Below are 13,038 nucleotides of genomic sequence, written 5' to 3'. Positions count from 1 at the left end.
TATTGTGCTTTTGTTCAGTTGAGGCTGGAGACTTCAGTGACACTCCCTGATAGGTACACAGAAGTCATTTGAATGAGAACAAAAGAGTGATGTCAGTGGAGGTGCCTTGACACACATCTCAGCCTTTCATATTTAAAACATTGTCTGAACCTGTAAGAACAATACAGGACCAACTGCTGAGCTTCAATGTTTTTTTCCTTTGGTTAGTAACTCCAGTGGGCGAGAATTTTGTGTGTGTAATAAGTAAAACAAACAAAACAAAAATGAGTAAGTGCTCAATGGAGGAAATGGAAGAAAATATAAAAATAAATAAAGCACACACCCAGGTGGTTTGTTTAAAATCTGCAAGGAAGGGACAGGGAAACAAATGGAGCCTTGGGCTATGAGTCTCCAAGTTTGGAACTCAAAGCTACATTTTCTTTGACACTGAATAAACAGCTTAGGAATTGTCTCTGACGATCTTTTCTGAAACTGGTTTCATTCCATGTGTCTCAGGACACTGAAAAGTGATCACAGATTAACTTGTCTCGCTATAATTATTATGTGGCAATGTACTATTTTAAAACATTTTGACTTCTTATATATCTGGAATTCAAATTTATATATAATTTAAGTTTATATATAGATTCAATTAAAGAGCTGAATTTTCTTTAAAAAAGGATTTATTTATTTGAAAGGGAGAGCTATAGAGAAAGAGAGAGGGACAGACACAGAGAGAGAATTCTCCTTTCTGCTGGTTCACTCTCCAGATGACCGCAATGGCCAGAGCTGAGCCCATCAGGAGTCAGGAGCTTCTTGTGGGTCTCCAATGTGGGTGTGTTGAATTATGGGATCCGAGACCTTTCCCAATTAACCCACAAAAGACAGTCACAGATGCAGGGCAAGAGGATTGATTATTTTATTGCCAGGAGCCGGGGCTCCCACCACACATACAACATAGTGCAGTGCGGGGGTGAGAAGCCCCGCCTCTCTCCTTCTCAGCGTCATTACACACATATGCTAGTTCCTTACTCTTTATATGTCAGTTACCTAAATTTGAGCATTTTATTGGTGCATCTCAGCAGTCCAGGACTACATGTCTCAGAAGGAAGTGGTCACACAAGGAAGTAGGAGACCATTAATTTCAGGAAGTATTTACTAAGTTTTGTTTTCTGAGAATTGGGCCTTCCTGTCTTCCTGGAGTTTGTGAAGCCTGTCATGGTGGTACAACTATTCGCCCCTCCCCTTTTCTTAGGCTGGACATCCTGCATTAAGTCATTGAGCAAGCAGCACAGTACAGAAGCAAAAAGCAATTGATATTCAGCATCCGCTTGTTCTATATATATACTTATATATAAATATATATATTTTCATTTCAACATTCCCCCCTTTTCTTTCTCAACATGAGGAATCCTCCTCATGTGTAATATTTCCATAGTCCTGGCACAATATCATGATTTGGACGGCGTTGATCCTGTCCTTGACAAAAGTTATTAGCAGACATAATGTCTATTGGTTTTGATCTCCTTTAGTGAGCTGGGAATTTGTCAGGCACTGAGTGATGTTGGTTTCTGAATCCCGCTGTTCTTGGAGGGCCTTCAGCGAGATGATGGTCATGGCAGTCGAGGCGGCTCAGCCTCCTCTTCTGGCGCTGTCCCCGCTCTCCGCCTGGTCAGACGAAGCTTGAGTGGATTCTCCTGGTTCTGACTAACTGTCCATTCTTGCTCCGCTGTCGCAGCTTCCAGTCCTGACGCCCTTCTGACGTGGGAGTGATGTAGCCAGGGCGCTATCCCATCCACCTTTATTGCAGCAGTGGTGACAAGTACAACAGGACAAGGTCCTTTCCATTTAGGTTCTAAGGTTTTAGCATTATGTCTTTTTACCCATACCCAGGCCCCAGGCTCCAATTGGTGGCTTGGGGCAAGAGGCAGATTGTCTTCATGGTCCAAGGTGACAAGCGTGGGCCAAATGTCTCTGTGGACTCTTAGGAGGGTTTTCATATTCTGCAACAGTCCTGGACTAGTGAGTTCACCCAATGGTTTTGGGTGGTCAGGGTAAACAGGGGGTGGGGACCCGTACATGATTTCCAAAGGGGTTAAGTTTAATTTATAGGGAGTATTCCAGATCCAGAACAGGGCATAAGGCAGGAGCGTCACCCAATTTTCACCAGTCTCCATTGTCAATTTAGTTAAAGTCTCCTTTAGCATCCGGTTCATGCGTTCTACTTGACCGGAACTTCGGGGTTTGTATTCACAATGCAATTTCCAATTTGTCCCAAAAACTTGGACTAATTTTTGTATCAATTTACTGACAAAAGCCGGACCATTATCAGAGCCAATCATCTTAGGAGTCCCAAACCTGGGGATGATTTGTTCTAGCAAAACTTTGGCTACAGTCTCTGTGGCCTCTCTCTTGTGGGGAAAGCCTCCACCCATCTCGAAAAGGTGTCTATAAATACTAATAAGTATTTATATCCATACTTGCCTGGCTTTACCTCAGTGAAATTCACCTCTCAGAACCGCCCTGGTCTTCACCCCCTTTCCATCTTACCAGAATGCACTTCTATCTTACGGCTAGCCTTCATCAGCTGACATCCTCGACAATTTTTCCCAAGTTCTCGAATCAAGTGTCCCTGGCAGCGGAATTTTACTTGGGCAGCAGAGAGGAGCTGTTTTAATTTATTTTCTCCCAAATGGGTGGATTGATGTAGGTTGTGACTGATGTGTAGGCCCAGGTGCTGTGGCAAAATGAGGCTCTCCCCATCTCTCACCCATTTGTCCAGGTGACTGGGTATTTACTAGATTTAATCCATTGCAAATCTTCTTTAGTGTAGAGGGGTTCTGGGGGAAATTCTCCTATTCCATATTGGGGCAATGCAACAGTCAAAGCATGAACACAGTCTAGTATTGGTACAAATGCAGTCTGTCTAACAGTGGGCAGTCCAACCTCTAGCATTTTATGTAGGCCGTCTCTGTCCCATCCCTCTGGTATGCAAGATAGCCAGTTCGGAGGGTAACTCAAGGACCCTCTGTAAGGCCATAACTTCCTCTCTGGGGAGGGTCTCCCACAGTTGCAAGAAGTCCCCTTCTCCTCGTAATACTAGGTAGACTCTCCAATTATATGTAGAGAGAGTCAATCTTTTTGCTTGGGCCATCTCCGAGGCTACCCTCGCGGCCACCAAAGAGGCCTAATGAAGATTGTCCACATCCATAGCCTCCCGGTTTATTGAGGAATGCCAAATTGTTCTGAGTTCTTTGTCCACTACAGCAGCTGCCGCGAGTCTCACCCATCCATTTTTCCCAAGGGATCTGAACCTGTTCCCCACAGCCAGCCATATGTAGTCGCTGTGTGTCAATTCATAGTCAGCAAGCTGTCTCCCGTCTACATTCAATTTTATCCCAGCGCACAGGGCCTCGGTTAGCAGAGCCGCCTCCCTGGCTGCCCTGTCTGCCAGTTGATTCCCCTTAGACACAAAGGCTCTTCCCTTTTGATGTCCCAGAATAGGCACCACCGCCACTTCTTTAGGTTTACTCACGCCTGTAGTAGGGCTATAATCTCAGCCTTGTTCTTGACCTCCGTTCCCCCAGAGGTTCTGAAGCCTCTTTCTCTATAGATCGCCCCGTGGATATGCACTGTGCCAAATGCATAACGGCTGTCAGTGTATATAGTCACTCTCTTTCCTTCTGCCTGTCTAAGGGCAGCTGTCAGGGCCATCAGCTCGGCTCTCTGTGCTGAAGCGGCATACTCAGGCGCTGTTGGAAAATGATGTTGCTTGCCCATCAACCACGGCTGCCCCTGTATGCCTCTTACCATTTTCCATGAAGCTGCTCCCATTGGTGAACCATACTAGGTCACATTGTGGTAGGGGCTGATCCTTGAGATCCTTGCAGATGGTAGTAGTTTCCGCCAGATTCTCCAGGCAGTCTTGTATCAGTTCATCGAGATCTGGCGTTGGCAGCAGAGTGGCAGGACTTAACTGGAGGGGCCCTTGGAATCTGACTTGGGGCACACCTAGCAACAAGCCTTGGTAATGAGTGAGTCGGGCATTGGTCATCCACTTACCCGGCGGTTGTCACAGGACTCCCTCTATGGCATGGGGGGTGATGATAATGAGAGGTTGGCCAAAAGTCAATTTATCTGCATCCTTCACCAGGACGGCTGTAGCAGCTATGACTCTTAGGAATGCCAGCCATCTGGCCACTACTGGGTCCAGTTCCTTCGATAGATAAGCCACAGGACATTTCTAGGGTCCCCAAGCTTGGGCTAGCAACCCCTTTGCAACTCCCTTGGTTTCATCTACAGGTAAAAGTTTTTGGTGGGATCTGGGAGTGCTAATGCTGGAGCCAAGAGGAGGGCTGTCTTTAATGTCTTAAAAGCCTCTTCTATCTCATCAGTCATGACCGATTTTGACCCTCTTGGCTGCCCTCATATAGGGGTTGGGCTATTTCCACACACTGGGGAATCCACAGCCGGCAGTAGCCCACTGAGTCTAGTAATTCCCGCACTCCCCTCAGGCTTTGAGGTCTGGGAATCCTTAATACTGTTTGTTTCTTTGCTTCAGTGAGTCATCTCTGGCCTTCTTTTAGTTTATATCCCAAGTACGTTACTTTCGGTCTGCAAATCTGAGCTTTTGAGGTTTTTTTTTTTTTTTTTCCACTAGACCGATAGCCCAGTCGTCCAAGGGCTTCAAGCAACTCTTGAGTGCTCTTCATTCACTCCTCTTGGGTCTCACTAGCTATTAACAAATCGTCTACATATTGCAACAGAGTCACAGATGGGTGGGTCATTCGATACTCACTCAGGTCTTTGTTCAAGGCCTCGATAAGCAGTGTGGGACTATTTTTGTATCCCTGTGGGGGCCAAGTCCAGGTGAGCTGTCCCTGTCGTCTAGTTTCCTCATCCCGCCACTCAAAGGTGAATATCTCTTGGCTTTTTGGCAGTGAAGGGTAGACTTAAAAAAGCATCTTTTAAGTCTAAAATATAATACCATATCTGTGTTGGGATCAGGCTGCTAAGGCAACCGTATGGGTTGGGGATGGTATGATGAATGTCCTCTATTCTTCTGTTGACCTCCCAGAGGTCCTGCACTGGTCTATAGTCCTTTCCCTCTGGCTTGCGGACAGGCAACAAGGGTGTGTTCCAAGGGGATTTGCACCATCTCAAGATACCTTCCCGCAATAATCTCTGTATGTGAGGTGTTATTCCCTGCCTTGCCTCGGCAGGGATCTGGTACTGGTGTACTCTCACAGGCTCCGCTCCTGGCTTCAGTTCAATTAGAAGGGGCGCCCTGTTACTAGCCAGTCCTATGCCCACTTTCTCTGCCCAAGCCTGTGGGTATCTCTCAACCACCTCTCGGACCTCCGGGGCCCATCCCTCTGACAATGTCACTGGCTGATAGAGTCTGTCTTCTTTGTGGGCCATTAAGTTGACGACTTGTATAGGTTGTCCCTCCCCACTAGTTATCCTAATTCTATCTTCTGAGAAATAAATGTGAGCATTTAATTTGGTGAGCAAGTCTCTCCCAATCAGAGGAGTGGGACACTCTGGAATCATCAGAAATGAGTGCTTTATTTGTTTTTGTCCCAAATCCACAGTTCGTTTTGTAGTCCATTTGTAAGCCTTTGATCCAGTAGCCCCCTGGACAATACTGATTTTATTGGTCATTTTACCTTTATCTTGGTTTACCACTGAGAATTGTGCTCCTGTATCAACCAAGAAATCAACTGGAGTCCCCTCCACCTTTAGGGTTACCCTGGATCGGGGAGGGGGTCCGAGTCCCGTCTCCCCTATTCGCTGTCACTCCTCTCCCCTGTGAACAAGACTTCAGCCCTTTTTTTCTTAGGTTTATCTCTTCTCCCCTTCAGTTTAGGGCATTTATTTTTCCAGTGTCCCTTTTCTTTGCAGGAAGCACATTGTTCTTTGCTAAGTCTTGGCTGCTGCTTACCCTCTCCCTTTACTGCGGTTAGGAATATCCTAGCCATCTCTCTCTGATTCTTCCTCATCTCCTTAGCCTGAAACTTCCAGTCTTCCCTTCGTCTCTCTTCCTCCTCCACCCTTCGTTTCTCTTACTTTTCTTCCTCCTCTGCCATTCGTTTCTCTTCCCTCTCTAGGTCCTCCTGACGCAACCTATCCTGTCTCTCCTCAAGAGTCTTTCCAGTGTGATGCACCTTCTCTGTTGCTTTAAGCAAATCTTGAATCCCCTTTTCTGTCACCCCTTCTAGCTTCTGCAACTTCCTCTTGATATCTGGCACTGACAAAAGCCAGAACCCGTGCCTCAGGGCTAGAGGGGTCTAAGGCGGTATATTGCCTGAAGACTTCAGATAGCCTCTCCAAAAAGGCAGAGGGGATCTCTTCCGACTCCTGTCATAATGAATGTACCTTAGAAATATTTGTGGGCCTTCTTGCTGCTGCCTGGAGACTGGCCGTTAGAGTCTGGCGATAAATTCAGAGACGCTCCCTACCTGCCGCCCTGTTGAAATTCCAACCAGGGAGCCTCAAAGGGAAACTCTCATCAGTGAGGTTCTGTTCAGTGATGGGTAGTCCGTCATCACCCGGAACCTGCTTTCTTGCTTCATCGAGAATTCTTCCTTTTTCCTCTGTGGTAAACAATACCTTAAGTAATTGCTGACAGTCATCCCAGGTGGGGACTGGGTGAACAAGACTGAATCTAACAACCCGATTAGCTCTTGTGGTTTCTCTGAAAATGGAGCATGTTGGGCCCTCCAATTATAAAGATCACTCATAGAGAAGGGCCAATACTGCCAATTCTGTTGTCCTACTGGTCCTATGGCCCTTAGAGGAAAAGCCTGGACCGTAGAGGAGGGGCTCTCTTGCCTCTGAATATTACCCCTTTGGGATCTAGTACTATACACTGGACCTCCCTCCAGTACTGATGGAGCTGGTGTTCCTAACCCTCCTGTGACTTGGGCCACTTGAGGGGGAGGGACATAAGGCAGGGGGTTCTGCCCCTCATCAGTGTCCAGGTTCAGTAAACTAGTGTATAGGTTCGAGTCTGGCAGGACTTCTATTTCCCTTTTTTCAAGTTCCCTCTTTTCTTGTTCTTTCTTTTCTGGTTCTTTTTTTTTTTTTTTTTTTTTTTTTGCTTGTTTGTTTGTTTGTTTTTGTTCCTTCTTTGCTTGTGCCAGCAACACTCCCACCTCCCCTGCTGGAGGCACAAAGGGCTTCAACCAGGCTGGCGGCTTATGGACTAAATCCTGCAAACCAGGATATAGGGGAGTTGTTCTGGGTTCCCTTCCTTTCCAGGCAACAATACCTTTTCTCTTACTTTTTTGACTAAGGCCGGATCAAAACTACCCTCTGCGGGCCATCCAACACCAAAAGTGGGCCATTCAATTTTACAAAAATGTATTAACTTACTCTTTTTCACCAACACGGACAAGTCCGAAGCTCTGGATCAGAACTCAGAGAAATGGTCAGTTACAAAAGAAAGAGGAGTACTTACCCGCTGTCCTATTTTTCCAATGATAAGGGTTAGTACAATCACACAACAAACAAGACACAGAGACACAAACATTGCGGCCAAAAAAAGAAGAAAACTACACCGGGTTCGGGGGAGCTACCCCCTTAGGTTGGCACCAAACAACTTCACTCTGATAAGCTCAAGGTCGACCAAATCGGCCAGGGACGTCTCCCTGCTATGGGATGGATTCTCCAGCATGTCTGTCTGCCTGTTATCCGATCCCGTTTCCAAAACTCACCTGCCAGGAACAATGCAAATGGAGCTCTTCCAGCTTTGGCGGTTTTGCAGACACTAGGACAGAACTGACACACACACACACACACACAAAATCCTCCTGTTCTGCGTTTCGCGAGTTGGCTGGGGGAGTCCCAATACCGAGCGAGCCCCACATTGGGCGCCGGATGTTGAATTATGGGATCCGAGACCTTTCCCAATTAACCCACAAAAGACAGTCACAGATGCAGGGCAAGAGGATTGATTATTTTGTTGCCAGGAGCCGGGGCTCCCACAGCACATACAACATAGTGCAGTGCGGGGGTGAGAAGCCCCACCTCTCTCCTTCTCAGCGTTTTTATACACTTGAGTAAACAAGTATATTTCATTACACACATATGCTAGTTCCTTACTCTTTATATGTCAGTTACCTAAATTGGAGCATTTTATTGGTGCATCTCAGCAGTCCAGGACTACACGTCTCAGAAGGAAGTGGTCACACAAGGAAGTAGGAGACCATTAATTTCAGGAAGTATTTACTAAGTTTTGTTTTCTGAGAATTGGGCCTTCCTGTCTTCCTGGAGTTTGTGAAGCCTGTCATGGTGGTACAACTATTCCCCCCTCCCCTTTTCTTAGGCTGGACATCCTGCATTAAGTCATTGAGCAAGCAGCGCAGTGCCGAAGCAAAAAGCAATTGATATTCAGCATCCACTAGTTCTATATATATATATATATTTTTTTTTTCATTTCAACAGGTGCAGGGGCCCAAGCACTTGGGCCATCTTCTTCTGTTTTCCCAGGCACATTAGCAGGGAGCTGGATCAGAAGTAGAGCAGCCAGAACTCAAACTGGTGCCCATATGGGATGCCAGCGCTGCGGTTGCCTTGCCTGCTATGCACAGCGGCGACCCCAAGCTGAATTCCTTTAGAGATTATAGTTATGGAATTACTCTCCTGGTTTAAGTTCAGCTCATAAAACATTGTTCATGACAGGTGTTTTCACAACAGCATAGCATCTTTATTTATTCAGGACTTGTGTTTGGCAGAGACTACCAGGAAAGCAGAGGAATGGGAAACCTTTATAGTTGGAAAAGTACTGAGTTAAATCTGACCTAAAGATCTCTCTGTATGTAGTGAACTGCAACCCAACTTAGCATGCAAGCAAACCACAATCTAACTTGATATATTCTTCCAGCAAGTAGCTGAGTCTGGGCCAGACATAGCTGCCAGACTTTCAGCCAGTCACATTGCAGACTGCTAAATCATGTCCAAATAAGGCAAATGCTGAACTGTCATTCATTATGCTAGTTCTTTTTTTGTCTATAAATACCACCCACATATGTTACAGAGTGAAGCTCACTGAATCCTTAATGGTTCAGGGTGCTGCCCAATTCATGAATCATTTCTCTGCTCAAATAAACTATGCTAAATTTAATTTTATTAATGTATTTCTTTTAACAAAGGGGAGGCTTGAGTATGCCCTGATTGGAGGCAGTTGGCCTGGGAGGCCTGTAAACAGGTCAGCTAGAAGTGGTGCATCCTGTCATTGGCTCACCATGCATATTTGGCTTTCCCAAGTTATTACTAAGTTAGATACTAGGGTAAAATTGAGGAAGTTGCCAATTATCAATCAAGCTTTTATTGTTTGGGGCTAATTGTTATGGAGAGTATAATTTGGCTGTCCGTAATGGTTGTTAGAGATAGTGGTCTGACTTCCTACAAGTCTGACTTGGATTTAGGAGATTGGCTGTCTGGATGGGTTACTGTAGAAAACAGAGTTCTAATTTTATATGTAACCTGGCAATATTCCTTTTTATATACTGTTTCTACTGATCTCTAGACAAATGTAGGAAGACTGAAAAATTTGTCAAGGGCTGGAGCCAGCATTGTGGTGTAACAGGTAAAGCTGCCTCCTGCAGTGCTGGTATCTCACATGGGTACCAGTTCATGTCGCCAGTGCTCTACTTCCCATCCAACTCCCTGCTAACGGATTGGGAAAGAAACAGTAGAGGATGGCCCAAATGTTTAGGCCCCTGCTACCCATGTGGGAGAACTGGATGAATCTCCTGGCTCCTGGCTTGGGTCTGGCACGGTGCTGCCTGTTGTGGCCATCTGGGAAGACCTCTGTCTCTCCCTTTCTCTCTGTAACTCTGACTTTAAAAATAATAAATAAATCAAAAAAAAATCACCAATGGCTATACTTTATTTAAATGGATACTATTTTTTAAAAAATTATGTGACACTTTTTAGGTTTCAAAATATTTAAAATGTAGAATACTGTTTGAGTCTGAAAGTAAAATCCAGGAAGATAAACAGGGCTGGCATTATCTCCATTTCATAGTTAAGAGAAACTGAGACTCTAAAAGAAACCAGATGCTGTGGCACGCGGGTCATCAGCCAGGGATGCAATACCCAGGCCTTTCATATTTCTAACCCAGGCTGCTCAATATATTATAACCTGTTTTATTTCTGTTCCACAGATTCAGACAATTGGATACCAAAGTGTGATTTTTTTATTATCACCCTGCTGAAAGGTGATGATTTGATGAGTATTTGAACCTCAATGTAAAGAAAACAAAATAGATTCTTTGAATCGCTTTTGTCATATTTTCACTATAGCCTTTCTCAAAAATCCATTATTTGAATTAAAATTTCAAACCTAGTGAATTTTATAACGTGATGATTAGATAATCAGATTTTTGAAAATACTGTTAGCTCCATGCCATTTCAATATGTTTATTGTCACTTGATATTCTTGTCCCAGTAAGAATGTTATATTTCTAAATATTCTTCCCTTATTTCATTTATCACAAAGATGCCCGAGTAGTTGGGAAGTCTACTGAATTAATTCATTAAATACATTAAGCAGCTATTTAGCAATATGCTAGGGGCTAAGAAAAACCCTCATACCTTATGACTACTTTCAAAGGACTTTTTGGGGAGAGCAGTTACATAAAAAGAAAATACGAGGTTGTTTCAATGCACAGACTTGAATAACCCTACAGAGATGGTGACATGGGTGGAGCAGGCTTCAGAAGATATTTATAATGCTAAGTAGAATGAATTAAGTGAAGACAAAATACATGGACATTCAAAGCAGGGGTAAAAGTAGCTTTAGAAAACAGCCGTGTTTTGGGGGAGCTGGAGTGGGAAAGAAGAAGCTATAACCCATTTAGTGCTGTTCTTTGAATACAGTAATCACCAGAGATTGACAAAGTTAGAAAGGGAGGGAAGAGAGGAGGATTGGAAATTCTTGTGGGCTGCATTAAAGAGCTTAGACATTATTTTGTACATAACAAGGGGCTTCTGGAGGATTTTAGTCAGAGGCACAAGATGATCAAATTTACAATTTAATCAGGTAATGTTGGCCATATAAAGTGCATGTGCTTTGGGGAATCAAGGGCAGAGTCAAGGAAATAAATTGCTAAAATTCGAGCGAGTTAATTAGTGCTTGAACCACAGCAGCTGAGCCAGACATGATACAGAACAGAAAAGAAAGGAGAAGATCTTCAGGACTAAAACCTGCAAAATCTTCTAGTTGACTGATTTGCAGAGTAGCAGTTAAAGAAATGGATAAACAAGCTTCTGACTTGGATGGTGAGCTGGGCAGGAGGAACCATAAGTTCAGTAAGAAAAGTTATTCACTCAATTTGTAAAATGTTAAATTTGTGCCATCCATGGGGCATCCAGATGAATTCCTCCAATAGGTTGTTGGGTAAATGAATCTGAAGCTAAAGAGATTTATCTGGGTTTCTGATAAAATAGTTAGGAATCACTAACAACTTATGATTGCTTGGGGAATCCTGGAGGATAAAAATCTCAGGAAGTTTCTATGTAGAATGAGGACAGCCAATGTGTAAGGGACATGTGGAGAAAGAAAAGTATTAACGGTACAGAAAAGGTACTAGACATAGAACACAACACAAGATGGACCATCCTTGAAGCCAAGCAAACTGAAGTTAGAAATAATTGCATAATAGAAGAGTTGTCAAATGGCTGAGAAATATTTTCTACATTTGCCAACCAATCGGCACAAGGTGAACTTAGCCAAAGCAGATTTAGTAGAGTGGTTAGGCTGAGTTCATGCCACAGTGAGCAGTGAAATGAATAAAAAATAAGCAACTAGAGAATAGCATGAAATGCTCATTATGAGGTTTCTTTGAGATGAGCATGAGGGAAAAATTACTAAAGTAAAAATCCAGTGACATACTTTTTCCATAGACAAAACTGTATTTCCCAGAAATATGAACCTAAACACCTTAGGGGAAAAAAAATCTCAAGGTATTTACGTCTCTAGTTTATTTTAATTTTGCAATCTTCAACACAAGTCTGTTTCTAACAATATATTAAATACATTTTTTTAAAAATATTTATTTGACAGAGTTAGACATTGAGAGAGAGAGACAGAGAGAAAGGTCTTCCTTCCTTTGATTCACCCCCGAAATGGCCGCTACAGACGGAGCTACACCTATCCAAAGCCAGGAGCAAAGTGCTTCTTCTGGGTCTCTCACGCAGGTGCAGGTTCCCAAACACTTGGGCCATCCTCCACTGCCTTCCTGGGCCACAGAGGAGAGCTGGCCTGGAAGAGGAGCAACTGGGACTAGAACCCGGTGCCCATATGGGATGCTGGTGCTGCAGGCAGAGGATTAAAGTGAGCCATGGCACCGGCCCTGAAAGCATTTTTGAAAATTAATCTTTGTTTTTTAAAAGGAGGGAAGAATTTGACTTTTGTTTAACAGAATGCACTTTTGGTTATCCACACAGAATCGACAGAGGAGCTGAAAGTCCGAAGCCACAGCACGGAGCCATTACCAAAGTTGGACAGCAAAGAGAGAGGCCACCATGGGGCATCTTCATCCAGAGAGCCTGTCAAAGCTCAGGAATGGGATGGAACACCAGGTGCACCTGTAGTCACCAGCCGGCTGGGAAGATGCTCCGTGAGCCCCACCTTACTGGCAGGAAACCACAGTTCAGGTAAGGATGATGATCTTCCCAATAGCCATACTTCACGGTCTAGAAACCAGTTTCAAGCGATTATCAATTATCACTTAGAGAACCATCACCACCTATTTCTAAATCTCCATTCAGAAAGACAGAATAAATAGCCCTTCATAATAGGAATATAACAAAATATTATAATGCTCTGGTGTACCAGCAGTCATGAAAATGATACATATGTTAACGGTGCTTCTTGGAGCCATACAATTTGTAGCCCCAAAAACTTGAAAAGTTTGTACTAGATTTTTGAAAAAGCATAATTTACGAAGCTTGGTTGATTTGGAGTTTATTTCTCCTTTGTTTCAAAAAAGTTTTTAGGCAACTGTAAAAAAAAATGAACGAAAATTAAGGTTGAGGAAAGAATTGTAA

At 43.9% G+C, this 13,038-nt stretch overlaps 1 protein-coding gene across 2 annotated transcripts in view; it reads left to right on the top strand.

Annotated features, from left to right (window-relative positions):
• NYAP2 (neuronal tyrosine-phosphorylated phosphoinositide-3-kinase adaptor 2) overlaps positions 1 to 13,038 on the top strand; it is a 346,323-nt gene that overhangs the window by 216,961 nt on the left and 116,324 nt on the right. For both annotated transcript variants that reach the window (XM_089328956.1, XM_002712507.6), the window contains one exon: positions 12,436 to 12,645. In XM_089328956.1, coding sequence (XP_089185082.1) covers positions 12,436 to 12,645 — 210 coding nt within the window. The remainder of the gene's footprint in view (positions 1 to 12,435; positions 12,646 to 13,038) is intronic.

Source organism: Oryctolagus cuniculus, chromosome 3 (assembly GCF_051225735.1).
Source record: "Oryctolagus cuniculus isolate XC-2025 breed Fujian yellow rabbit chromosome 3, ASM5122573v1, whole genome shotgun sequence".
NCBI lineage: Eukaryota > Metazoa > Chordata > Mammalia > Lagomorpha > Leporidae > Oryctolagus > Oryctolagus cuniculus.
This window is presented reverse-complemented; position numbering and strand designations above follow the sequence as displayed.